Genomic DNA, 27299 nt, shown 5'->3' with positions numbered 1-27299 from the left:
TTTCAAAGGCATACACGTACGCGGAGCATGCCCACTAGTACGCCCTGGTCAAACTGACGCCTGCGCCCTGGACCAGCTCGATTAGACACCAACCACGAAAATCATCATCGTTAGAGATGCCATAATGACATAGCCAACAGACAAGAACTCTCGTGCCACCATGCACACTGGTTACATTAGCATGCCCACACTTAGATAGAATTGTGAATATTAGCATGTCCACACCTAGATAGAATAGTGAACATTGGCTTGCGTCGCATCTGGGTGGGATTTTGAATGTTAGCATGTATGCCAGTCAGACCCAGATCAGGACAGAGCCGCAACAGGAGACACTACGCAAGCCGAGCGCTTCAATTCAGGATTGAGACACAAACTAAACAACCCTACTAACAATTTCCCTTTCTGCATACACCTCTCAAACTCCAAACCAAACACAACCAAAACCTACAGCACAACAAACCGCACAAACTTCACTACATTGCAACAACAAAACAAAAACACACATAGCCTTGCACAACAGTACACGACGACTACCGGCCGCAAACACCCCAGGCCCAGCCAACGGACCCACCGGGCTGAGGCCGCCAACAGCACATCACTGCTCTCTTGCACTTTTCCTGCTTCCTCCCACTAACTCAACCTCCCCTCCTCTTTCAGAGCCGCCAGAGCACCAAGGGACCACTACGGTGGTGATAGTGCGCGGTACAAATATCCTTTAACATTAACATTAACGTTACTCACACACTAACCCACACAAAGAACATACTCAGTGCTATGACGTAGTGGACTGACATACCCACGGACATGCATCGTTGTTATTTTTCACATAGGCCTTCTACAACACTGCAGAAACGCAAGACGCCTGAAGAGCTTGTGTATATGCTTGCTGACGCTTTCTAGCTACCTATCCCTATGAAGACGACACCATGTATACCTAATGCTGCTTGTGACACTCTGTCGCCCCGCGACCCCCATACTATGGGTTATGTAACGCCACCCAGAAACTAGGCGCAAGTAGGCCGCACGCAAGAGTCCCCAGGCAGGAGTCTCAAAGACGAAAATCCTCCCAAGATGAAATGCAAGTGCTGACCATGCAGAACGAGCCCCCAACGAGAGCTCACAGCCAAGGCCACGATGTGGCAACCCACATGCCGCGCTCCCAGCGCCAAGGTTACACCTGCTGGTGCCAAGCCCTCAGAGCCGAAAAACACAAATCTAATGCTCATAATTCTGCTCCAGCTATGGTCTCCCCACACGTAACCAAGCCGAACTGACAAGATGCCAAGCTCGCCAGACAGGAAAGTCGCTGGGGTCTCACGTCTGGGACGCAGGTTGCAACAACGAAGCGACAAGTTGGACACCTACACCGATGAGAAAGGCGAAATCATCAGCCACTAGCAGACCTGTCCGTTGTCCACCACAAACACATATCTGCACATTGTTGCCAACACCAGGTAGACCGCGAGCTGGGAACGACGATGGCCCAGGCTTGGGGGCTCGCGGGAGAACCAATCAGAATACAAGGGGCTCATCACTGACGCCATTACCCTTAGCCAATCAGCAAGTGTCCCCTTGTAACAATTTCGGTGTAGCAACTGTTAGGGACAGCCCAAGTGTACCACCTGACCCGTCCTTATCCACTAATATTTCCTTCCATAGGCACCTATACTAACCCTACCACTTGGGGGACCAACCTGAAGTGGCGTTATGTTTTGTGACGATTTTTCCCAGGTGACGCAAGTAGCGCGTCGTACTGCTTAAAAAAGGCCTGCGAGCCCCACTAACGAAGGGAGCCTTTCTGGATGCATACGGTTTTAACGTTCCCCTGCCGTTACTCTAATAAACAGCTGTTATTACCTTGCTCTTGGGTGTGTCTCATACTCCTTTTGGGACGCAGGAGGAGTTGGGGCCTCCCCAGACCCGGAGGTCCGTGGATGGCTCTGCCGGCCCCCGGGAAAACCACCCCGACAGGTCCAATTCTGCAACAGATCTCCTTCAGCTGGTTTCCAGATGGCCCCAGTTACTGTACCTTTAAGCAAGAGGGGATTGGGCGTAGACTTGGCAACTTGTGCTGAAGCGACCAAGCCAGCAGCTTTCATAAGGGCTCATTGAAGAACGTCAAAGAAGAACAGGCAGGTCATAGTACCATGAAAGGAAACCTCATCCTCATGGTCCATAAAAGGTTCATTTAGCATGGGTTGTGGTAAATTATGTTCTGCCCACGTGGGAAAACATAGAGGTTATTATTGTTTATTTATTTTACATTTTTAAAGCGCTCACACAGCCTGCGGTCATTGAGGCGATGTTACAGGAATTGTTTTTTTTTTTTTTTAAATTGCATAATTGTCTTTTTTGCATATTTGTAATGCACTTAAACATTCAGAGGTTACTAAGCGCGGACCCGGGGAACGAACATATGTTGCTTCGTGTCGTCTGGCTTCCAAGGCGCGCACGTTGCCGCTAAGCTATCCTCCCGGGATAGAAAGAAATTGAACAGTGACAGGCTGTGATCTGACCAGGCTACTGCCCAAGTATCCGCGTGGGAGCGCTAGGCATTCCTGGACAATTGTAGGTCCAGACAGTGCTCTGTGACGTGTCTGGAAGAGTTGGCCAGTAGTGTGAAATCGTGAGCGGCACTAATCTGAAGGTGCGTCTACCCAAACGTTAAAATCAATAAATGCGAGGATCCCAAACACCGAGAGGAAAGCTTGTGTCACCCCACCCCCCCACTTTTTCAGAACTTAAACAGCAGTCTGCTTAATTCGTGCCAATGCCTTACTGTAACTGACATGCACAAAAGGCCTGCCAAAAAAACTATTCTTAAGTAGTCGGGTGCGAAATGTATGTCTCCCCCACCCATACTGGACTTCAGCTCAGATTCACCCACATATGCATAGTCTACTTTTGTAACAGCAAAAAAAGAATAACCTTTACCTCTATGATTTTACTCTGGCGTGCACTTGTAACAATATAAGAATAGAAACTAGGCCCATTCCCCCCCAATGATTTTACCTCGTTGCAAATGCACAGAAATGTACAAGCAATGCTGAAAAGTTCTGTCACCACAATTACCTTATTTAATGCATGCACTGACAGTGCACCTGCGCACAAAACAGCCTTTAGAACCTAGCACGGGCCACCCTGTCCCACAGCACATGAAAAGTCCTGCTCCCTATAAGCCTCCAGCTGCTGGATACACAAGAGGGTGTACACAGGGAGCAAAGGAGGGCTGTGAGCAATTCAATGCCGACAACAAGGCAAGGGATGGCAAAACGTGCCACTATACCAGCAGGCACATGTACAAAAAGCTGTAGCTGATTTCCAGGAGGGAATAGAGAGGAGTTGAAGCAGGGCGCAGATTGGCCTCGATCCACAAGAAGCTTTCAGGTTCACCAGCAGGTCGTCAGAAAGTCGAGTTAAGTGGAGCTTATTCAAAGGAGGAGACTCTAGATTCCACTTGTGGTGCTTCAAACCAATTTTTATTTGACTTTTTCCTTTGTGTCTTTTTCTCATTTGTGGATGTGTGTCAACACAGGTCCTTCATGTTACAAACAAGGACTTAATTGGTGACACTAATTCTAATTTTGTATGCTTTATACATACTTGGGGTTGTATCCATGTAGCTGTATTAAAGGTGCTAATTCAACACCAACTGGGTGTGCACCTACCACCTACGGGAGTAGGCAAGAGGGCATGGGGCACCTCCTAGGAGTAAAAAACACAGGCACACAAACTGTAGTAACGTAATGAATGAAGACCCCACGGGTAAATGCCGGGCTAGGGTTGCACTGTGGACGTAATTGGCCCAGGAACCTTATGTATGTCACTACGGGATAGGGAAAGAATTCCAGGTAAACACATTTAGCAGGGTTGCCCCCAGGTTGGGCCTTGCACAGGAAACCTGCTCTGAGCACATGATCAGCACGTCACAGGCTAGAGAAGAGGGAGACAAAGCTCAGGCTGCGCATCACAGGCAGCACGAAGCAGCTTAGACAGCACTGGGTGATGTAATGACAGGGTGGCAAGCCAATCCCACAGGCTTTCTGGGGTAGAGGGGGAGAGGGCCTGAGCAGGAGAACCGGTGAAATAGCTACAAGTGCCTGTCAGAATGTGGATATGGGAATGGGGAAGCTGAAGAGAGGACCAATCAAACGATAGGTTTCTGTGTTCCTGGATGGGGACCAGCCTTCAGAGTATCGACACGAGGTTTGCGAAGGCGTTATATGGCAGGGGCCATGTGAATGTCTCCCTTCCCACCAGAAGCCGCGTGTCTCATGTTTTCTTTCATAATGGTGCTGACCAATGGCAGAATAATAAAGATTTGGCTGTCAGCACAAATGTTATTTTACTAATTGCAAAGTGTACCTGGGAGGTCTGAGAAGCGATGTGGTGCCACATGGGGAGGCGATGAGTTGGGATACTGTTGATCTGCTTGCTCCAATCACATTCTCCTGACATGCATTTAGCTCTAAGGATATGAGGATATGAGCTCTAAGGTAGCATAGCCAATGAGTTTCTTGGGAACGTTGGGAAACACAAAGATTTGAGCTGTAAGGCCTCGACCATTGTATTCGTAGTATGAATCTGATGTTCGCTTATGCCCAGATGTCAGCTCTCATGAATCAGTCCCAGTCCACTGTTCTGTTTGATTTGTACTCGCCCAGCTGTAATTCTTTCCTGGTGTGTGCTGCTTTTTGGATTATGATTTTATATGGTGGGAACAGAGGACCCCTGATACACAGTCATGCATTAACTTTTTCCCTACAGGTCATTTTGTGTTATTTTGGATACATTGCTCTACAATGCACATTCTTTAGCATAGAGCAAGAACAGTTTTGGGGTAAATTAGCAGATTGATAAGCCCTGTGTTTTTCAGGCTAAGACTAAATACCCTCCAAGAGCCTGACACAAAGTGGCAGGTTACTTACTCCAACACATCAGAGAATGCCATACCCTAACTGGACACTGGGTGTCAGAGCTGCATCATATATTCTAACACGTATTTAATGCGTGTCAAGTGAAACAGGGTTTTAACTCACCTTCCGCAGATCTTCATTTGAAAGCGTTCATCCTCCAGGGTGATGATCGCAGGAAGTAAAATACTGATGTCAAACTTTGGAAAAGCTGTGGAAGGTGTGAAGGTAAACACAAAAATGAAACTGGTGTGAGAGTAGGGATCTACAGACTTTGCCCCCAAAAAGAAGGGTGTTAGTGTAAGAGACAAAGCACCTTCAGAGATGACATATTGGAGTGGTGTCTTGAACATGTGTGAGGGATCTGGATGAGGGGATCTGGATGAGGCCGAATGACAGAAACCAGGATGTGACAAGGAGAGGTCTGTGAACTGAGTAATTGGAAAAGTACTAGACAGCACACAGTATGCTTGGTTTTAACAAATTTACTTCACAGATATGTGCACCTTTAAGCACATGATTATAAGGCAAATTGATTTTCTAGGAGTCTCAAGATCTTACTTGGGTAAGAACTCAGGTCTCCAAGATCATGGTCTGCATCTAGGCAACTCGATTAGCCCTCCTAACTTATTTACTATCCTTTAGGACTCTCTAGTGTACCATTTTGGAATAATTCTCCAACTTCCATAGGTTCTCCCTCCAGACCAACAAAAAATCAAGGCTAGGAGTGGCTCAGGAAAAGATTGCTTGAGCTGCATATGCCAGCTGCATGTAGCTACGTTACTTTGAGTGGTCATCATGTGGTTGCATTTTCAATAATGATTATTTAGAATTTAGACTAGGTGTCTTCCCACCACATGACGTAGCAGGTGGGACATGGGGCAGGCCAGTGGCAAATTAAAGGTACCCATATATTACTTTTACATTGCAATGACCGGGCACGTTTTGTGCCCTGACTATTCATTATGGCTGAAATCCAGCCTTAAATATTATGGTTGAACGGCATCAGACCAGCATCTGTGTTGGGCTGGTCAGCTGAAATTGCTTCCATAGATTATGCTGTGGTAAAAGACCTTTAGGCTGCGAAAGCAATGATGGACAGACGGCCATGTTCTCTCCTATCATACAGGCTCACACTGGCTTATAGGGCAACGCCCAAACCCAAAATGCAAAACGCTACTGTGGGCCTGTTTATTTGGGTCAAAATTGAACACTTTTTTTGGCCAATGTGTGCCAGTTTGAAGAGTTACTTCACTATGTGGCTAGTAGTTTTGACCATTGTTGCTGAATAAATATTCTTTAAATTTCACAATTTGCATTACATTTTATCAAAAAACTCTCCCTTGGGTACTACTTAAACAGTCTGCCACAAAAGGAATGAGTTACAGTGTGCAACTGTGGGCCACTTTTTTATTGGTGCCAGAGACTATTGTATGCCCCAGTTCGACCCTGCTATCATATAAGTGTTTTTTTGGTGCTAACAACAAAGCTGTTGGGCGTTATTTTGTGATCCACCCTCCTTTCTTCCTGCAGATGTGGAAAGCCTCCCAGGCACTGGATTCAATAGGAAAACGGCAGCTCCCATTGAATCCTGTGGGCGGGGGGATGCCATTTTCTGAGGAGGCAGTGGCCGGTTGGAGATATGGCTACAGGAGCAGATGCATGCCATGACATGCATGTACATGTAAGCAAGGGACATGGAAGATGAATGGGGTGAGGGACATGCATAAATGTTAGTGTTTGCAGACCACTATATTAAGTAGGAACAGTCGATGCGCTGAAGTCTTTTCAGCATGTCTATGCCTACTGTAAAACTGTGAAAATCATAACTTTCTCACGTTTTTAAGCATTGGAATGTATTTACTAGGTGAATATCCCAAATACCTAGTAAATACATTGTAATGCTGAAAAACGAGCGCACGTTAGATTGTTCATGCTATCACGTTAAGCATAGACATGCTGAACAGACGTCTTTCTACTATGTCTACGCATGTTCATACATGGGCAAAGCCATCACAGGTATGTCCTGACAAGGGCATATGTTGGCATGTAAGGCAGTCACATGGATAAGGTACACAGTTTTAAACATGCATGAGAGATAACCCATAGTAAAAAAAAAAAATTGGGCCTCATTACAACCCTGGAGGTAACCATGTCGCTTTTTGCGGCATGGCTACCTCCATCCCGGTTACCGGGTCCGGGTTCCCTGAATGGGGAAATACCGGCCCATTCCAACCTTGGAGGGCCCGGTATTTCCCTATTCAGGGAATCCGGACCCGGTACATCCCCATTCCCATTTCAGCCCCCATACGTCTCAATGGGGATGGGGATGATGCTAACAGCGGGCCCGTTAATGACGGGCCCGTTGTTAGCATCCTGGTCTGCTCGCGGGACCCGCTAAGGATGCCTGGTTTTACCAGGCATCCTTAGCGGGTCCCGCGAGCAGCAGACCTCGTAATGAGGAGTTAGGGGGTTAATGGTGTTGGCAGCTCTACCAGCCCCATTAACGCCCTACCGCCTTCCTCGTAATGAGGCCCATTGTTTTAAAATGAAGACAATAAAAATGAATGATGAACTTTAACATGGTGGTATTTTCTAAAAATATCAGCACTTTAAAAAAGTGAAAAGAAAATGTAGGTAATACATCACAGTAGCTACATTTTAACATTTGAAAACAGTGTAAGGAACATAAATCACAGGAAGACAACGGGTTAAAGGCATCTGTTTACTTAGCTGGAGACAAAAGAAAGGAGGACATTTAAAACTGCGCCCAGTATAAAGTGGGAACTATTGTTAATGCCAGATTACGAACGCAAATCCTCATTGTTCCCTTTTCTCCCGACTCATCACAGTTCTTACCATTTCAAAGCCTCCACCTTCCCAGAAAGATCCCTTGTATATCCCAGGTGCTCTTTACCCTTTAGAGCTATGTAAGGCCCACCACCTTACATCCTCTTGTGTTTTTTGTAGGCCAAGAACGGCCACGGTACCACAGGGGTGGACGGGTGTGGATTCATAGGACTGTGACGAGTCGGGAGGACCTTGAGTAATTATGATTACTGTACATAACCTGCCATTACTTCCCGTTTCCCCGTCCACATCACAGACCTTACCATTTGAAGATGTAACAAGCAGTACCAGACATGATCCAAATCAAAACAGGACACCCAAAACAATGCAAATATAGTTTATTCATCACACCGATCTAGCCGTAGAACTCTTGATACAAAACCATCTGACAGAGATCCACCAACTGCCATCCTGTAATGGTGGATAAACGTGTGAAACTCAAGTCGCTGTATTGTAGATATCTTGGACCAATTCCGCTTGCCCCTCTGCGCAAGATGCAGCCATTCCCTTTGTTGAGTGGCCTTGGAGCAGCCCAGTGGAAGGCTTCCCCGCCTCTTGATCGGAAACGACTGTAGCATCTCTAATCCAGCTGCTCATGTTTGTTGTGGAAGGTTTATTGCGCTTTGTTGATCCACTTATGGATTCAAATAGGGCATCTATGCTGCAAAACGACGCAGTCCGCTCCAAGTAAAATCTTGGGACCTTATTGAGGTCCAGTGAATGAGTGAGCCCTTCCGTTTCTGTAGATATCAGAGATAACACAACCTCCTGGTTGAGGTGGAAGCGGGTACACAGTAGTGAAAGAAAGCCCTGTATGTGAGGTCCCTAAAAGCTCTAATGGTGGCCCATTGTGATTGATGGGTGCCCGTCGTGAGCCCTAATTTTAAGCCATCTGCCTAAAAGTCCAGAATTCGACAGATATCTCCTGATGCAAAAGAAAGACGCCTGGGTGCTCACCACTTGCAGAATGAGCACCAATGCCTCGTGCAGGCCTCCAAGGTCGCTGCTTTACGGGTCATCTGATGTCAATCGCATGCTGCATAGCGTCCCGATAGATAGATAGCTCCAGGAAGAACAATGATGAAGGTTGTACTGGAACGTGGGGTGGCTGTGACAGACTCATCGATTGGAGAAGAGAAAACAGTGTCATCTTGTCCCAAAATGGCACTATCAAAATCCACCAAGCTGATTCTTTTAAGGTATTTTTGAGAACTCAGTGAAGCAGCAGAAAAGGGGGGAAGCCATGGAGCAACTCGCTTAGCCACGTCCTTGAGAGAGCGTCCATAAACCACACCCTGTGTCTAGGATGGAGAGCTGCACACCACGTAAGGAGGGAGTTCTCGTCAGACGTAAAGAGGTTGATCATCGGACAGCCCCACTGACTCACAATTTAATTGAAGATCCATGGACATAAGCTTAGGTTCACTGATGGGGGAAAGCCCAGCTCAGACAGTCAGCAATTTGATGCAGCTTTCTGGGGAAATGAGCCAACCTCAAGTCCATCAGATGAATCTCTACCCAGAAGAACATCTCATCTGCCACCTGGTACAGGGATTGACATTTGGATCCACTTTGGCTATTGACATACGTCTGCACCATCTGACTGTCGGCCCTGATCAGGACCGTTTTCCTTCTAACTGTGGTTGAAAATGGAGTAAACCTCTCAAGGTCGCCATTAGCTCCCTCCAATTAGAAGATGCCGGGGCCTTCTAAGGGGACCATCTTTCCTGAACCAGTAGATTCATCAGGGTTTCTCCCCATCCTCAGTGATTGGCATCCCTTGTCAAAAGGTGGTTGCTTTTGACCCACCAGCCAAGACGACACCTGATGTCTGTAGAGACTGGAACCATTGTCTCGTAGACCCCTGATACTGGTAGCCAAAACCTCTGTGAATGGCGCAGCAGTGGATTTAAATTAAAAGGAGCCCATAGGACTGTTGCCATACATGCTGCCATGTTTCCATGCAATGAAAGCCAGGTTCATGTTGACACAAAGTAGCTTTGACACACACCTGAGAGATGATTCTGTAGAATGCTTACTCTTGCTAGAGGGAGCACTGCCTGTCCGATGTCTGTTTGGAAGCATGTCCCAATGAAGTGGAGGTCTTGCAAATTTTGAATGCGAAACCCATGTTCATGAATAACGTTTCAAACTCTGTTGGTGTGAGGTTAAGAGATATCTTGGGAGTGAGACCAGATCTGTCACTCACTCAGATTGTAGTAGATGTCAATTCCCTCTTAATGTGGTTTCCCCACTGTGAAAATTCTGGGTGCCGAAGTCAACCTGAACAGGAGAACCTGTTAGGCAAGATTTCCCTTAATGGGTATAATTTTCCCTTTAGTTTTGAACCCCCCAACTTTTTGCTTTTTTCTGACAATCCTTGCCTGACTTTTACCAATGGAGCCCAACCTTCTGCTGTACTCCGCTGGGCTTTTGCTCATCTTGTTATGGGGAAATTGATATGCCCTTTAGACTGTCAATACTGACTTTTTTCCCTTAGTCTTTCACTTTGTTGCCATTTCTTGGTAAACATTTTTCAGTGCACAATGTACCTTCCAGTACAGTGTGCTGGGGTCTCTTGTTCACTTTTAAGGCCCTAGACACCCTTGAAGAATTTTTGGTGAATGTACGAGTATGCCAAGGATGGAACTGGTGGCAGCAGTTACTTTGAAAGCATTGTTGACTCTTTTCTATGGTCCAACCCGCATTTACCACGTTTGGCCCAGGACTGTGGCCAGTGCATAAAATGGCCAGGCCACACATTCCTTTGTTCTGTCCTTTGGCCATTTCGTCCCTATGCCGTCCCCACAGGTCGAGCCGACCCAGGAAATTCCTTATTTGGTCATGCAGGACACCATGAAAACTAAAGCTTTTGCTGGCCTCTTTATGCCTTGTGTGTGTGCACCCAGGATGTGGGCTGGAACTATCTAATTCCAATACACACCCTCGATGCCCGAATGTCAAGTATGTTGGGATGACTGGGACCACCATGGTCCATGATTGGTCCACATCTGGGATGGTTGAATGTGAGCATATCTCACATTGGATGCCCTTCAATTTGGCGCAAAGAAAACTTTGGAAAAGTGAAGGTACTCTACACCCATTCCAGGTCGATCTTCTGAATTCTCACTGAACTTAGTAAAAGAGCCAAGTATCCCGAACTGAAGAAGATCCGTTGAATCGCTGGTGATCCGCTGGAAGGTTCGGCACCCTGTACCAGCTGTTGTCCCATCAGAGCCCCTGTTTCTCATCGATCATAGAAGGCCTGGAAGGGCTCTTTGACCCTTTAGAGTAGTGGGACCAACTACTCTGGGCATCTCCTGCTTAACCTGCAAACGTGCCCCTATGGAAGTGTTCCTGGACTTCCTAGTGAGATTACCAGCTCGTACAGAACCTTTAATATGGAATCCCCCTAGTCTCGAGTTTTCACTTGAGACTTTGGAAACCGTAAGCTCTCTGTAGAAGGCAATCTCCTTCCGATTTTCATACACCTAGCATTCCTAGTTCTGCAATTATGAGAGTCCTCCTGAACCCGAGCGATACGTGGTCTCTGTGTCATCTCGCTGTGGTCACAAGCTTGGTGGGTGCCTTGCTGCTGTGCCCTCCTGTGCCCTAAAATGACCTGAGTGAAACTGGCCCGATCCCTTCCCCAGAAGCGGAGAAAAGGCCACTGTCCCACCATGGACTGAGGTCCTGGAACGCAGCCCCGGAAAGCCAGAGAGATGTGCCACTGTGGGATTCAAACCTGCGAACGAACTGCAGTAGACTGGAGAAGTATAGTCCAGACTGCTTCGAGGGTTGGTGAGTACTTGCAACACTTACCGGTGGCCCCTGGCACAACCATAGACTTTTACACACAATTGTCCCCCAAGGGTCACTCACCTTTGTTAAGATAGTCTGAACTACCATCCTATTCCTGATTCCTGTAAACACCTCTGCCCTCTTGTGAAGACCCTCCTCGGAATAGTGGACCTCTATTATTCATCGCCTTAACCCCCTTCCTGAGACAAAACTGTCCCTTGAAGAAGGCCTGTTTTGTACTTTACCGCACGATCGAGCGCTGCCGCGCTAAACGTGCAGAATCTACAATCGGAAGAGCGTGCTGCCCACTGTGAAGAGTAGCTATTTCTGGTGGAATTGGGCAGATTGGAATGGGTACATTTGCATCCCCCAGGTCTAAGGCTGTTAACAAGTCTCCCGGCAAAATGACAGCAATCACCTGCTGAGGGGTTGAAAGTGGAAAATGACTATTCAGGATAAAGCGATTTAGATGTTTTAAGTCCAATACTAGTCTGAAATCCCCTGATGGTTCCCTGACCAGAAAAAGCAGGGCGAGAAACCCGGATCCTGGGCTTCCATAGGTACGTCTATGATAGTCTTCCTTTGGAGCAACTGGTCAATCTCTGGCAGAAGGCCTGCTTCTTCAAGTCAGCACATTGATACCCCAAGGAAGTTGAGGAGGGAACTCCAATGCATTATCTTTTTCACACCATCTCCAATACCCAGATGTTCAGCACATCTTTTCATGCCTCAGTGAAAGGAAGCAGACAACACCCTCACCAGAAGGTCCTCTGGATAGTCATGCCGTTGGGAGAGGAGGGGGTCAATGGGGTGCTGCTAAACCTGCAGTGCGGCACCTCAGGGCTTATGATCCTCTTCCCCTAACCTGGTTGAGTTGTGATGGCACGCCCTCTGCTATGTTTAAAAGCTTTGTGAAAGCTCAGTCCATCAGACCTACCAGGAGGGTTTATGCACATAGACTTGTCCTACCCAAATCAAAGCGAGCCAAAGGTGGTGGCGCCAGCATCCCCACCGTTGCCGCCTGTCTTTGGAATGCACTCCCACCATATCTGAGGGAGGAAGAATCGTACTGGGCATTCAGAAAGGCCTTGAAAACCTGGCTTTTTAACTAAGGACAGGCTTTGCCTGATCTGTTCACCTGACCTTTCTTCCCTATGTAAGTGTAACTGGTTGTAGCAGCGCATTGATGTCTCATTGCTTTGTTCACTTAATAAATTTAAAAATAAATACATAAATGCATAAATAAATAAATAAATAAATAAATAAATAAATAAAACATTTTCCGACCATGAAAGGATTTTTCCAGGAAGGAATCCAGCTTACGCCAATGAGTAATGGGCTTAGAAATGGGAGCTTTATCCACATTGTTTGCCAAGATGGCTGCTGCCTTCCAGGTAAGCAGACACCAGTGTCTTCTTGCTGAGATGGTAGATCTGCCGCCAGATCCCACCCCTCTCATAACATTGTCATATACTGGACCTGGCGTTCCATCGCCTCCATTCATGGGTAAAGGACTGCTCCCAGCCCATCGGCGGAGAATAATTCTTGAAAGTCGTGAAGGACGGACTGAGTCGCAGCACCACAATAGGCACCTCCTCTAGTGATTAAGTTGATTGTAGAACACATTCCCCTCAGAGCCCCATCAATATTTTAAGCAGTCAGGTTTAGTGGCATAGCCCCATCTGGAGTGCAGTGTTGCCATATTAAATCTCCCAACTGGTCATCCAATCTTACATTTTCTGGATACGCAGCATCAAGGTTTGCCATTGGGTAAAGTTTGAAAAGATATCTATGGGAAGATGGGCGTTCAGTCGCCTTCCATTCTATTTTCAGATTGTTTTCCATATTCTCATGGAATGGGAAGGCCACTGAGGGTAAATCCTGGAGCTTTCTGAACAACTTTTTCTCACGTGAGGAGGAGATGCCGGAAAGTCAAGGTTCTGCCTAATATGTTCCAGAACAGCCTTTAAATCTTCTGAGCAAAAACTGCTTTCTTTCTCCGAGCCCTCTGGGACGGCAAAGTCTTCAATCTTGCCGTGGCCCCATCACCCTTACCTCTTCTTCTGATGGCTCACACCCTAAAGTGGATTTGGGGCTGAGAAGGCTGGAGCTAGAACAACGCCTCCTGGTAGTGGCCTGGATGGAACAGCAGGAGCCATGGGAATCATGCTGCCCTTGATGGCCTCTGTCACAAATGTCTCAACGCCCTAGAGCGGACTCTATTGCAGCACTTGTCTAGCTTCCCTGCTCCTCGTTCCCACAACAGTCTAGCTACGAGCGACTCAGGGAGTGATGTCTACGGCCCCCATGGGTTGCTGGTTCTCCTCCCCTGGTTCCCAACTGGCACAGAGAAGAGCTTTGCCCCCTTCCTTGCCTGGTGACCATAATAGCACAGCTCCAATCAGCCTCCATCCCCACCTGGTGCCGGCAACAGTGACTCCAGGGTGGTGCAGCAACTGTTCAGAGACTCCCATGCTTGATGCACGCAACAGCTCTGTCCCATAATGGCATGGGGGGGGTCCTAATATTTAAAAATTACAAGCTATAATCCAGCCATACAGCAGCTACTAGCCCGCAACAGCACCGCCAGTCATCTTCAACCAAGGTCTCCATCAGGAGACAAAAAACACAGGCCGAGTTAAGAGGGGGCGGGGTTTATATCTCTCTCAAGGGGTTAAATAGTATATGTGATATGCAAGGTCTCTGTCCGGGAAGGCAGAGGCCTTCAAATGGCAAGGACTGTGATGAGAAAGGGACAATGGGGCTGATGTGGCAATTATTATAAACATTCAGGATCATGAGGGTTTTTCACATGTTCATGTTTTCAGGGTAACAGAACATTGTTGAACAATAAGGTGTTGAAGGCTCAACGTATGGGGTCCCCCAGTTCTAACATGTATGTTTATAATGGACATTGTCACTTCTATAAAGTTTAATGAGTTCAGATTGAAGTATATGGGCTCATCATGTTCACTTGCTTCATTATTACTGATTACATTCCTTTCAATGTGACATTTCTTGATGTTTACCTTTTCAATGTGTACCTCTTTCTTTTTACTATGGCTCGCTGATCACAGAACAGAACCGTAGATAGGTCAGATGGTTGCTTACCCATTTCCGCCACCTCAAACGTCTGCGTGACTTGGAGGTGGGCCACTTGGACTGTGTACAGGCCCAGCACAGGATCGGGGGATAGTGTGAAATTCAGCTCCACGATGCCCTGCCGGGGGGTCACATTCTCCCACTGTTTAATGCGATATCCATTGGGGTCCTAGATCAACAGAGAAATAAGAGCCTCAGGCAATGCAATCAACCAGTTCTGTACATTCATCATTCATGCTTACAAGTTCTCCTATGGGTTTGGTGGGCAGGGAGTGGGGGAGAATCTATGAACGATTTAGGAATTATATCTTATGAAAAACGTGCGAAAACTCCCTGATTGCGAATTTAGATATTCATTCCAATTTGGAAATGTACTCAACATGTATAGGTGTGGAAGGAGGAAGGGGGCGAGGGTATGTGGGGTGATGGATATTGAGGGAAAGACACAAGGCTTATATAAAAAAAGGAAAATCATAAAAATCAAAACTTGCAACTTCATCACAGATCCCTGCAGGCACCTGCTTTCAGACCCGTCCATCGCATTACACCTATAAAATATTCCATTATTTCACCTAGATATGTGGGTGCTTTTCTGTGGGTGGCAGTGGTAGGTTAGGCAATGCAACCTGTAAATAATTCTGCTGAATCTAACTCTTCCACCCCCTGTTCTCATGGAACCGATGACGCAATAAGGCATTAAGTGAAGATTGCTAATGCGTTGAGAAGATTGCATGTGTGTGTGTGTGATGCACTGCCAAAAATGCAAGCTGTTCAATGAGTTTACAGATGCAGCATTGCAAGTAGACTAAGTGATCATAGAAGCTGGCTATACGTAGTGAATAGACTGCAGGCGGATCCACCATTATATAGTGTCTGGACATTGGTGTTGCAAACTTTAGAGAAAGAAGGATCAAGCGCTGTGTGCGTCACAGAAAATAATTAGCTGGAGATCGCATACTTGAAGGGGGAAGCTGTTTGGCCTGTTATCAAAGTTGAGGCAAGCCAAGGCCGATTATTTATTCACAAAGGCAGCAAACGTGAGAAGCTGAATCGCTCCTTGTTAAGGTGTAAAGAAAGAACACCATGAGTGTCAAGTTCTATTCATTTAAGACAATTAAATGCTGAAAATCAGGCTAACGTATGGTCTCCTGTCACATGGACCAAGGATGGAAATAGGAGTTGGGCATGCATCCCAGAACTGTGTAAAGTGTGTGTTTGTACTGCTTTATATTCCCAGAGACGAGAATACATTGCAAGGTCAAGTTCAAAGGCAATCTTCATGGCAGAAGGCATGGATGATGAGAGATGTTGGGCTAATTGGGTGGGAAAGCAAAGTCATGTCCACCTCCCGGCACCTGGGTAAGAGCTCACATGCTGCTAAAGAGCCGAATGTTCCAGACAAGGCACGAGTGTGCCAACCAATTGTAGAAGGCTATATAATTAAGGGCCGTATAGTTTAAGAGCCAATAGTATGTTGTGTACTTAATAAGTGTTCCGGATGACTTGCAATAGAGGCTGGCTTAAGTTGTGCACCTGATATTGATGTCCTATCACAAGTCGCCCCGTATAGAAAGCATACTTAGATGTTCCCCATGTACCAACCACAATCCCTGTAGGTTTTTCTTATTTGCCATGAAGTATGACGTCACTTATGATGACTGTTTAGCATATAATTGTATGTGTGGTGAAGTAACCTTAAACGCCATAACTAAAGGCCAGAGTCAGTTATGAGGGCTCAGCCAAATTGCAAAGCATGTTTTGAATTAACATAGAAGGAAGGCCTTGCAAATGTCAAAGCAAAAAGGAGCAGAATTCAGCATCATAAATTGAAGATGCCTAAACATGTACATTGCCTCATCGAAGGGAAAGGCATGATAAACATTTGAAAAAAAATCTGGAAAGGCTGAAACCATACTGTCAGAAATGGTGGCATCCAGCGTGCAAATAAAAATGACCAGATTGTGTGCAAGCCTGCCCAATAGAAAGGCGCTTCACTGTGACAGTAATCATGATATGTAAAAAGTCAATTTTTCCTTTCAATTAAAGATATGCTTCTTATGAATGTGTGCAAAAGGGGCAACAAATGAACTGGAGTTCTGTCCATAAGGAGCCAATCACAGAAGAATCCTTTAGTTACAAGAGGAAACAAGGAGATGTGAGACTGCATCAGAATGAAATGTCATGGCTAAAAGCTGCACCCAGTAACATTGCAATTGTACCTTTAAAATTAACTCTTGAGCCATTCAAATGCACAGTTAAAGTCTTTAAATATACATTATGTTACCTTTCTATAATCACAGATTGCAGACAACCACTGTGAGGGTTTTTTTACATATTGGAAATGTGCCATTCTAATAGTTGATTTAAGAAAAAAGCTTGCACTGGGGGGAAGTGCCGGAGTATCCATTTAATTTCTGCTGTGGGATCCTCAAGTATGAAACTAGCTTTATCCCAGCTCCGTTGCTAGGGGGATGAGTTGAGGAATTCCACTGCCTCCCACATCTTATGGCTAAAACCACTCAGGCCATCATAAACCTGATCTTTTAGCTTTTGAAGCTATGGGCTACTCTAAACAAAAGCCACCCTCTTGACATCAGAGCCCAAAAACTAGATCCCAAAGGAGGGGGTCAGAAGAATGAGGAGTTTCACAGGCATTGCACAGAATGAGAGATATCTCGTTTATGCAATAACATGGGAAGTATTAATTGTACACTATTTATGTTCGGATTTATGTAAAGCTGTTAGTGAGCTGCTTTTGGTGAGACCCAAACGGTTTTTGTGACACCTACACAACCCAAGTTATTTAGGAAAATATTCTTGGTGTGACTGAGGAATATGAAAAATTGAGGAAACCTGAAAAAGGTGATCAATATTCTGCCCATGAGCGCCAGATTTTTCATGAATATAGTTGGGGAGTAAATGAGGAAAAACTGTAACACTGCCATAGATTAACCTACAAACTTCTAGGTAGGATCATTTGATTCACAAAAAAATGCAGTGTCTAAAAATGCTGTCATATGTGTCCGAATATGATGAGAAAGGGCATGTGTCGCGCAGGGGGATTTTCATGTGCAAAATCCAGACCCAGCCCACTGTCTTTGTCATATGATGGATGAGGTATCCTCCCTTGGCTTCCCAGAAAATGACAATTTTCTCTGGACCTATTGGCCCACAAATGGGAGGGTACCCTTGACCACTGCCCTTGTAGCTATGCAAGAAGGATGCCTTGATGTCATTTGCCTTACAAAAAGGTTACTCCACCTCACATGAGGACTCTGCTTCCAAATCTTGAGGTGCACAGCTACCAAAATCTGGATCCATCTATGAGAACTGGGCCTAATCCAGAGCAGAAACCAGGAGCTGGAGTAGTTGATTTGGAGGACAGAGAGAGGCCTTGACTGACCCCTTGATTGTGCCTGCAGTGAAGCCCTGGTGCCCCCTGGTTTACTATAAAGCCATTTTCTTTTGTAAGCATAGACATTAGACATCCCCAGCAATAGATTAAAAAAGTCCTATCTTCTTTAGCACTACCCTAGAGATTCCCCATGAAAAAAATCCCCTCTCTCATCTGTTTGTGAAATTCAGTCATTTTTCTATTGTATAATATTTGTACTTGTTTGTGCAGCGTGGTAACACTCCCATTGACAAATCATTTTCTCACCTGGGCATTTAAGTCCTTTTCACTATTTAACAAAATCATCTCTCATTTTCCTGTTGGTTGTAGTCCTTTTCCACTTGAAAAGTCCTTTGTTTGCCTGCATATTCAAGTAATTTTTCTGTGGAAGAATATGTTGTATGTCCGTGCATTTCCATCATTTCCCATTTAAGAATCTCCAGTGTTGTGTAGATCCCTAGTATATTTTGCTCATTAAATCAATTAATTACCACATTACTTCACGGGATAGGGAAAGTTAGAATTCAAAATTAACTCCATCTTCCCGGGGTCTTGCGAGACATTATAAGTATAAAATATTGCCCAAGAAGCCATTTCATTAAGATCTGAAAAACCAACTCTTCCCTGTGTTAAAGGGTGTTTTAAAAACAAATTCCCATTTGCAACTGTCATATTAAACCCAACCCATTGTTCCTATTGTGAATAATCTCTTTGCCCAAAGCCTACCTGTTGGTTGCCTCTGTCATTTAACTGAAAACCGATTTTCCTATGTCAATTCCCCATTGCCTAAAGCCTATCTGTCCTTTGCAGACTTGGAAAAACTAGAGTCTTTTACATTTTCGTTACTCTAATAATGTAGCTTTATCTTTTAAAAATCATTTTTCCAAATCTATCCCTCTTCCCCTACTGTCTCCTGAGAATGGATTTACAATTGCATTCCTTTTTATTTTTTCATATTTTGCATGTATAAAAATGTTGTTTCCTATTGTGTGCCAGCTAGTCTGTTTTGAAGCCCTACTTGTCTCCTAAAAGCAAGCAGCACAAAATGCCCTTGTGTCTGTACCATAGCAATGGTTCTAATAAAGTTAAAACCCATTTATCTGGCATAGAAAACAAATTGTCCCATTCATTGCAGTTCCCATATTTTGTCTGGAAATCCCATTTAAAATCTGCTTTTAACCTGGTGAAATCATCGAGAATCTTGTGTGTGCATGCACTTTCTGATGCGTTGCATTCATTTCATGTTCTGAATTGTTGATTGCAGTGGTGAAAATGGTAAAGTACAGCCTTGTGCCCTACATGTTTGCGTTGTCTTAGTGTGCCCTTTGACGAAGAATAATGTGAGGTTTGTGTTGCCACCCCCCGGTGGCCATTGTAACTGTTTTTTCAAATCTTCCATTAAAATCATAAATAAATATAACATTCATTGACAACACACCGGCCTGGTACCTCATCTATGATGACAAGGGGTGGTGGAGGAGGTGGGTGTGAGACGGGTTGTACGTCTCCTTAAAAAGATTAGTAGTTGTAATAATAAAAAGCGGTTTTATTGTGCGCCCACTCCTTCTAGGGGAAAAAGGTCCCTGACTTGCTGTGCTGCTTTAATATATCGTGACATGTGTTTTTATGTAAAATGTATTGAGAGCTCGAGTGAACTTCCGTTGATGTCCGTTGTAACTCCCTGTTTTAGACAATTGATATTAAAACAGTCAACATTGGACTTTGACAACTTCCTGAGTCGGGCAGATTATTTAGTGTAAGAGTTACTCTGCATTCCATCCTTTGCATGACATGTTACTGATTAAGACCTTATGTTCACAACTACGGTATAAACCTACTTTCCCTTGCAGTCGCATATGCCACTCCCCCAGGGCTGTCATTATTTTGGTCCCCTGTCTTTGCCCCCTTCCTAGACCTATTATGTAAAAACCAAACCTCTCCCGCACTTGCCCTACTTAAAACAACATGCCACTCTGGTCCCTTGTAGCCCACACTGGCCGCCATCAGCTTAGAAACTGGATTATCCTCTTTTCTATGTTGCTTGGCAGCCATCTTGGTTTGGCTATTTTTTATAGGCAATCTGGTTACAGCGATAGCTGCACACCAAATTCCGTTAAAAAATATATTTGCACCCCAGAGGGAGCCCTGGGGTGCTAATAACATTGTGCATCTAGTTGGGGATGTTGCCTTACCCAGTAAGGGCATTACAAGGCTCAGGATATGGGCAATTACTGGCCAAACCCGACCCCCCAGGTGCATAATGATACATTAGATGTTAGGTGGGGTAGTACCTTCCCGCGCTTGAGGGGACCTAATGTAGAGAACTGTTCACGCCAGTGCATATGCTAATCCATAAAAGAAGAAAGTAGGGAAAGCACACCCTATCTTATGTATATTTTCTATGTACGGTACTTTAAGTATTTTTTTTTTTCTAGTCCACTGACCCTTATACAAATCACTTTTTTCTGGGTGCCGGAGAGAAAAGAATGACTCTGGTATCAAAAAGTCAAGAAAGACATGAGAAAAATGTGTAGTTCCTATTGGTAATAGAAACTCCCGTCCCCTGCACACCATTCAAGAGTGGAAAGAACATTTTCCAAACAAATCTCAATATTTTCAGTAATTTCAAATATTCAATATATCACTCTTTCAAGAAGTTATTTATCCACAATCAACGTAAAACAAGCATTGAAAGTAAAGTTCAATCAACAAATTTTCACCTTGAAGGTATTCGTTTTTTTTCCTAATAATGTTTATCAAAATTGTACAAAATAATATTGTTTTTTGTTTCGAGTTCAATTCACTCAAGACATTGTAATTTAACAAATAACCAAAAGTAGTTTCTTCCAACAAATTCAACAAAATTCAGGATAATTGATACGAATTTCTGAAAGATTCAAGGGCATCAAGACTGTTCAAAAAAATATAAGTTTCTAAAATAAATGTCTACACAAATTTCTAAAAAAAAAGGGGGGATAGTAATGAGCTCAACGCATTTTGAGAGATTTGCCTCTCTTCTTCAGGTGCAATGACTTACTGCTAACTAGTAGAGTAATCACTAATTTCAACAATTATTCATAATAATTTCAAAATGATACTTCAATGTGGAATGAGAACAACATCTCCTTTTTGATAGTGAGTATATCCTCAGGATTTGTCAGTGGCAACTATTCCGTTGTGAGATGATGGAAATGTCATCTTTTCGTATTTCCCAATTCGTTTATAGTTATCTGTGAATAATATAACATATGTATTATTGATTTGATGAGGCAATGAAAAGTTGTCTTTAACTCTAAATAATGCAGAGTACCTGTGTATTCCTCTACTCTCCGTGTAGTGGTGAAAAAGCCTCTTCCAAATTTCACATTTCCAATCAAGTTTTCAGTATGGAATCTTGGCATGGCTTGTGGTTGACACAGAGTCACATTCAGGGTATATGGAAGTATGTCGTGGTTAATTCAAGTTTCCTCCCTGTGTATTAACAATTGTTCGAGTTAGTGCGCTATGTTAACATCACGTTTTTACCTGAAAAGGTGACTGCAGCCGCGCACGTTTCTTTCCTCTGTACTGTTTCCTATCGTGTCGCCGGGTCGCTGTGAATGTATCTACCTATTCAAAATGCTATCTGTTAGCGTTATATTGAGCGTGTTACATAATCAAGTCAACGCTGTGCTCAGTATGTTCATTATTCGAGTTGTTACCCCAGTAAAAAAGGTTGCTGCTGTACCTGAGTTAAGTGCTCTGCCGTTCCTGAGCCTGTTTTTCCTCCTTCCTGCTCACTCCAAGTCAACCCGTTACCTAGCAACTAGACCCTATATTATCATGTGATCTAGTCACATGACTCTTAGGAATTATGGGAGTCGTAGTTTGAATTACGCTTTCTGCCTAATATCCGATCTGTCCTTCTATTCACAATGTAGTAGAGTGTGATCTCTTCCTATAACGACTGTGCATTTTAGAAATCGTAGTTACAACTGCATTTACTGCATATGTACGATTTACACGGAAAAGATGATCGTATCGTGATAAGACAGTTCAATTTGAGGCCACTGCTCATGATTCTCATAGTAATTTGCTTGGGTTTAAGTCTATCTCCCCTATTTTTAACTTGGGACCGGTATCTGCTATTGATGGAAAGACGATCTAAATTTATCAAACTGTGGATAACTTAAATGCAACATCACGAATAGAACATGCAGATACCGGTCCCACCGGATAATATAGGGTCTAGTTGCTAGGTAACGGGTTGACTTGGAGTGAGCAGGAAAGAGGAAAAACAGGCTCGGGAACGGCAGAGCACTTAACTCAGGTACAGCAGAAACCTTTCTTACTGGGGTAACAACTCGAATAATGAACATACTGAGCACAGTGTTGACTTGATTATGTAACACGCTCAATATAACGCTAACAGATAGCATTTTGAATAGGTAGATACATTCACAGCGACACGATAGGAAACATTACAGAGGAAGGAAATGTACGCGGCTGCAAACAGTCACCTTTTCAGGTAAAAACGTGATGTTAACTTTAAAATGAAAATCATTCATACATGAAAATGCCATATAGCGCGCTAACTCGAACAATTGTTAATACACAGGGAGGAAACTTGAATTAACCACAACATACTTCCATATACCCTGAATGTGACTCTGTGTCAAGCACAAACCGTGCCAAGATTCCATACTGAAAACTTGATTGGAAATGTGAAATTTGGAAAAGGCTTTTTCACCACTACACAGAGAGTAGAGGAATACACAGGTACAACTCTGCATTATTTAGAGTTAAAGACAATTTTTCATTGCCTCTTCAAATCAATAATACATATATTATATTATTCACAGATAACTATAAACGAATTGGGAACTACGAAAAGATGACGTTTCCATCATCTCACAACAGAATAGTTGCCACTGAAAAATCCTGAGGATATACTCACTATCAAAAAGGAGATGTTGTTCTCATTCCACATTGAAGTATCATTTTGAAATTATTATGAATAATTGTTGAAATTAGTGATTACTGTACTAGTTAGCAGTAAGTCATTGCTCCTGAAGAAGAGAGGCAAATCTCTCGAAACGCGTTGAGCTCATTACTATCCCCCCTTTTTTTAGAAATGTGTGTAGAAATTTATTTTAGAAACTTATATGTTTTTGAACAGTCTTGATTCCCTTGAATCTGTCAGAAATTTGTATCAAATCTCCTGAATTTTGTTGAATTTGTTGAAAGAAACTACTTTTGGTTATTTGTTAAATTACAATGTCTTGAGTGAATTGAACTCAAAAGAAATAATATTATTTTGTACAATGTTGATAAACATTATTAGTAAAAAAACTAATACCTTTGAGGTGAAAATTTGTTGATTGAACTTTACTTTCAATGCTTGTTTTACGTTGATTGTGGCTAAATAACTTCTTGAAAGAGTGATATATCGAATATTTGAAATTACTGAAAATATTGAGATTTGTTTGGAAAATTTTCTTTCCACTCTTGAATGGTGTGCAGGGGACGGGAGTTTCTATTACCAATAGGAACTACACATTTTTCTCATATGCTAATCCATGGCAGCCCCTCCCTTCCCTTGGAAAGACAGCCCTTCAAATCTGGATGAACAAAGCATGGCTGTTTTTGGCTGGGTCCTATCATTTAGCTGTGATACAAGTAAACAATCTCCCTTAGAGACCTTTGGCTAGCTAGGGACCAGAGAGACTGCAAACTCGAGATTGCAGTCATTATGGAAAGTCCATCATATCACTGTTAGGAGGAGTCTGATGTCATACATAGAATATAATATTGCTCTCTGTTGTCGTTCAACATGAATTCTTTGCATCAAGTAACCTAGCTACTGTGGAACCTGTTTATCATTCTTCAGTAGTGGTTCTAGGTTCTGGAGTGGAGAGAGATTGGAGCACGTGGAAGGAGGAGGACAGTTGCTCTGTCCCTGGCTGGGGGTCGTTCTCCCTGGTATGAATCTGCTTACTAAATAAAGGTTTTGTTCAACTACGATGTTTCCTGGAGTGGTATCCTTGCACCTTAACAATCCCCCACACTCAAAACCCCAATCTGTCAATCCCAACACGCTGCTCTTTACCATCTTGCAGCTGTGCCCCTCACCTAAGGCCAAGGTACTGCACTTTTCTTTTCGGAATCCACATTCAACTTACATCTTTTCTGCTCCTCATTTTATCATGAACCATCCCCTGCAGGCTTGCATCATCACCCTGGTACTGAAGGCCTAGTGCTGTCTTAAAACATGGGGAGTTCTGGCTGAGAATACTTTGGGGCTCGTGGCAGACAGCAGGGTAGACCTCTGGGCAAAATGAGCAGGGACTCCGCCCCAACCAAATCCCCTGATGAATGCCTGGCAACTGCATTGCCCCAACGGGCTCTGCCCTGGTTGGGGAAAGGTCACGGCAGGCTGTTAGGGAGAATTCTCATAAATGTGCTAATTTCCCTTACCTTTTGAGACCCCAGGCACATTTGCTGGATTTCTAGGATATTAATGTTTACCTGGAAAGAGTGTGAGCCTTTTTTCCCACTCTTTCATGTATTTTGATGTGTGTTTTACTTTTGTGTTCTTTGGATATGGAGTTTTAGACAACTCCATAGGCATCATCTTTTTCTTGTGTGTCACATGGCACCTTCAGTGCATTGACACAGGGATGTCTTTCAGACTTCCCAAAATTTAAATACCTTCTCTGGGACTGACTACTGTCTCCCAGAGCATGTAAAGTTAAATTGACTTTGCTAGTCTTTTTAAATTCATAGACCCAGCACACACTATCTTCCTATAGAGTGCTGGAGGGATTGCCTAGCATCCCCTATGTCTAAACACTCATGTAACAGTCAAATGTTACCCTTTCTTCTTGCAATGGCTGGTGGAAGTGGTTTTAGAACGAACTACCATGATTTTTCCCGACCGTGGACACCGGTAGCTAAAGCTCGGGTCAGCCATGTTTTTCAATATGGAGCCCAAGACCCCTCTGTAAAAACAGACTCTGGTCATCTTTTTTTGCCGTTTCTTTTAGGAAAGGTCCTTCTAGTGTTTGTCTCTGTGCTCCAAACCAGGTTTGGTCCCTTAGTTAGTTGGCCTTTGGCGGGCTTCAGTGCTGAAGCCCTCCTCTGGCGCCCGAGTGTCTGGGGTGGACAGGATGTGAGGGAGGTGCCTGAAACTCCCTGTGCTTAGTCTACTAGGAAACCTGAATGCACTTGGTGTGATTGGCTGTCTGACTGTCCAGCAAGGACAGCCACCCTGCTGGGTGAGTGACAGCTAGGCTGGTATGAATGGGAGAAAACTGTTTAAAAGCAGGTCTCTGGGACTCGACCACTGGAACGAAAAAGCCGAAGACGAGCTGAAGGAAGACGACTGCTGCAACTCCTGGACCATTGGTTTGTCCGGTGAAACCCTGCTGCAGGTCCGAATTGCATGAAACTCCCGCAACAGAGAAGCCCCTGCACGGACGACTTCTTCCCTTGAGCTGGTGGGAACAACCAACTCGCAAGCCTCCTGGACACCATATCCATACTGGTCAAATTTTCTCCAGAGTGCTGTTGAAAACCGGTTAGCCAGTGAGAGGGATACCAGTTTGTGGACTTTAAGGCACTCACACCTTAAAACAACATTTTTGCCAAGCTTGTGCCCTCTTCCCTTGGCAGTGCAGGAACCTCCCGACGTCCTCCTTCTTGTCCTCACGACTGAAGCTCAGGAACAGTGAGATCCGCAGCAATTGCCAGGAACAACTGCCTCAGCTACAGCTTTTCTTCCTCCATAAGGTACTGTGCAAATGCGGAAGAGAAATCCTTTCTGACGCAGTGAAAGTTTGTGAGTCTTGTTTGCTCCTATCCCGACATATAACTCTTTTTCTGGCAAATCACTTCTAAGAACATTGGCAAAGACTTAACCGTTTACTACCAGAACTGTGCTATCCTATCCAAGACACTGAACCGTTGACTTTGTCCCAGGCCTATTGAATTGAATTGCCTCTTGTAGTGACCTGAAACTATTTGCCCTGCCTATGGAAGTAATTGTGTTTTGATTCTTATAACCTGTGTCTTTCTACCTCTTTTGAAAGTTACGGACGTGCCATTTTGCTCCCACTTCAGGGGAGCCTAACTTGTTCAGAAACGTATTGGTTTAGTACTGTAGTGTCTTATAGTGTGATATTGAGCTGCTTCTTACTAGTGGAATGTTTTCTAACTAAATGTGTAAATAAATGTACATCTCTTTTTTACAAAGAAACCTTGAGTAAGTGTTTGTTTGAACTACTGTGATTGCAAGTCCTTTCTTGTACTGCTCACATCCCTCTTGAGATAAGTCTGGCTGCTCAGCCACTGCTACCACATAACTGTGTATTACAGGCTTGAACCAAAGGTGAGATTGTGCTTACACCTGTAGTCTTAATTGTGTGTAGTGTTCCCAAAGGGTACTGCATGTAATTCTGCCTAACACAGGCCACTAAGCGTAGCACCTAAAGATTTTAGGGTACGTTTTGAGGCATCTTCCAGCCTGATAACCAACATACTACGGAAGGTGAAATGGGTGACTGCAGTCCTCAAAATTTAAGCTGACCTTCCACTGAATCTTACATTTTATCCTCCCATAAGTCTTAGTACAATGTATCAATTTGGGATAGATAGATAGAACGAGAGAGACAGACAGACAGAGAAAAAGGGATAAAGACAGAGAGAGAAAGAGCGAGAGGAAGAGAAAAAGAAAGAGATAGAGAGAGAGAGGGAGAGAGAGAGAAAAAGATAGAGGTGGCATTGGAAGCTAGATAAATGGGACCTGGCTGAACATGGCCAAGGTCATAAAGGGTTGCAGGTTGATTTGCCTTGTAAGGCCGCCATTTCCATGACTAACAGACTACCACCTTAAACAACACACAACAACCCCTCATAGAAGGCCACCACAGGGCTAGCCATTAGCTCATCAATGCTAACTGAGCCATGACTAAACTCTGCACTTTAGCCCTGTCACACTCTACCACAGCAGTTGCTAACCAGATCCAAAAAGCTGGAGTCTTTCAGATCTATGGCCCTTGTCTATGGCTAACAAACATACTCCCAAGTTTCTTCCGCCAAACCAATAGAAAGCCGATTGGCACTTAGGTACTGTGTTCCTCTGACTTGCACCAATCAACAGCATAGGTTTCACATTTGTCTTTCCCACTGTCCCACTAATGAACCTCACCCCCCTTTTTTCTTACAGAGCCAAGCCCAGCCAGGCCACCAATAATGGCAGA

The 27299-nt window shown here is 44.2% G+C and overlaps 1 protein-coding gene across 4 annotated transcripts in view; it reads right to left on the bottom strand.

Annotated features, from left to right (window-relative positions):
• LOC138580215 (alpha-2-macroglobulin-like protein 1) overlaps window positions 1-27299 on the bottom strand; it is a 1347911-nt gene that overhangs the window by 760482 nt on the left and 560130 nt on the right. For all 4 annotated transcript variants that reach the window (XM_069650572.1, XM_069650575.1, XM_069650574.1 and 1 more), the window contains 2 exons: window positions 14676-14835; window positions 5040-5124 (listed from right to left, as the gene is read on the bottom strand). In XM_069650572.1, the coding sequence (XP_069506673.1) occupies window positions 5040-5124; window positions 14676-14835 (245 nt within the window). The remainder of the gene's footprint in view (window positions 1-5039; window positions 5125-14675; window positions 14836-27299) is intronic.

This window comes from Ambystoma mexicanum, chromosome 3p (assembly GCF_040938575.1).
Source record: "Ambystoma mexicanum isolate Mex_15411 chromosome 3p, UKY_AmexF1_1, whole genome shotgun sequence".
NCBI classification, from domain to species: domain Eukaryota; kingdom Metazoa; phylum Chordata; class Amphibia; order Caudata; family Ambystomatidae; genus Ambystoma; species Ambystoma mexicanum.
The sequence above is the reverse complement of the archived record's forward strand: the minus strand, read 5'-3'. Positions and strand labels throughout refer to the sequence as shown.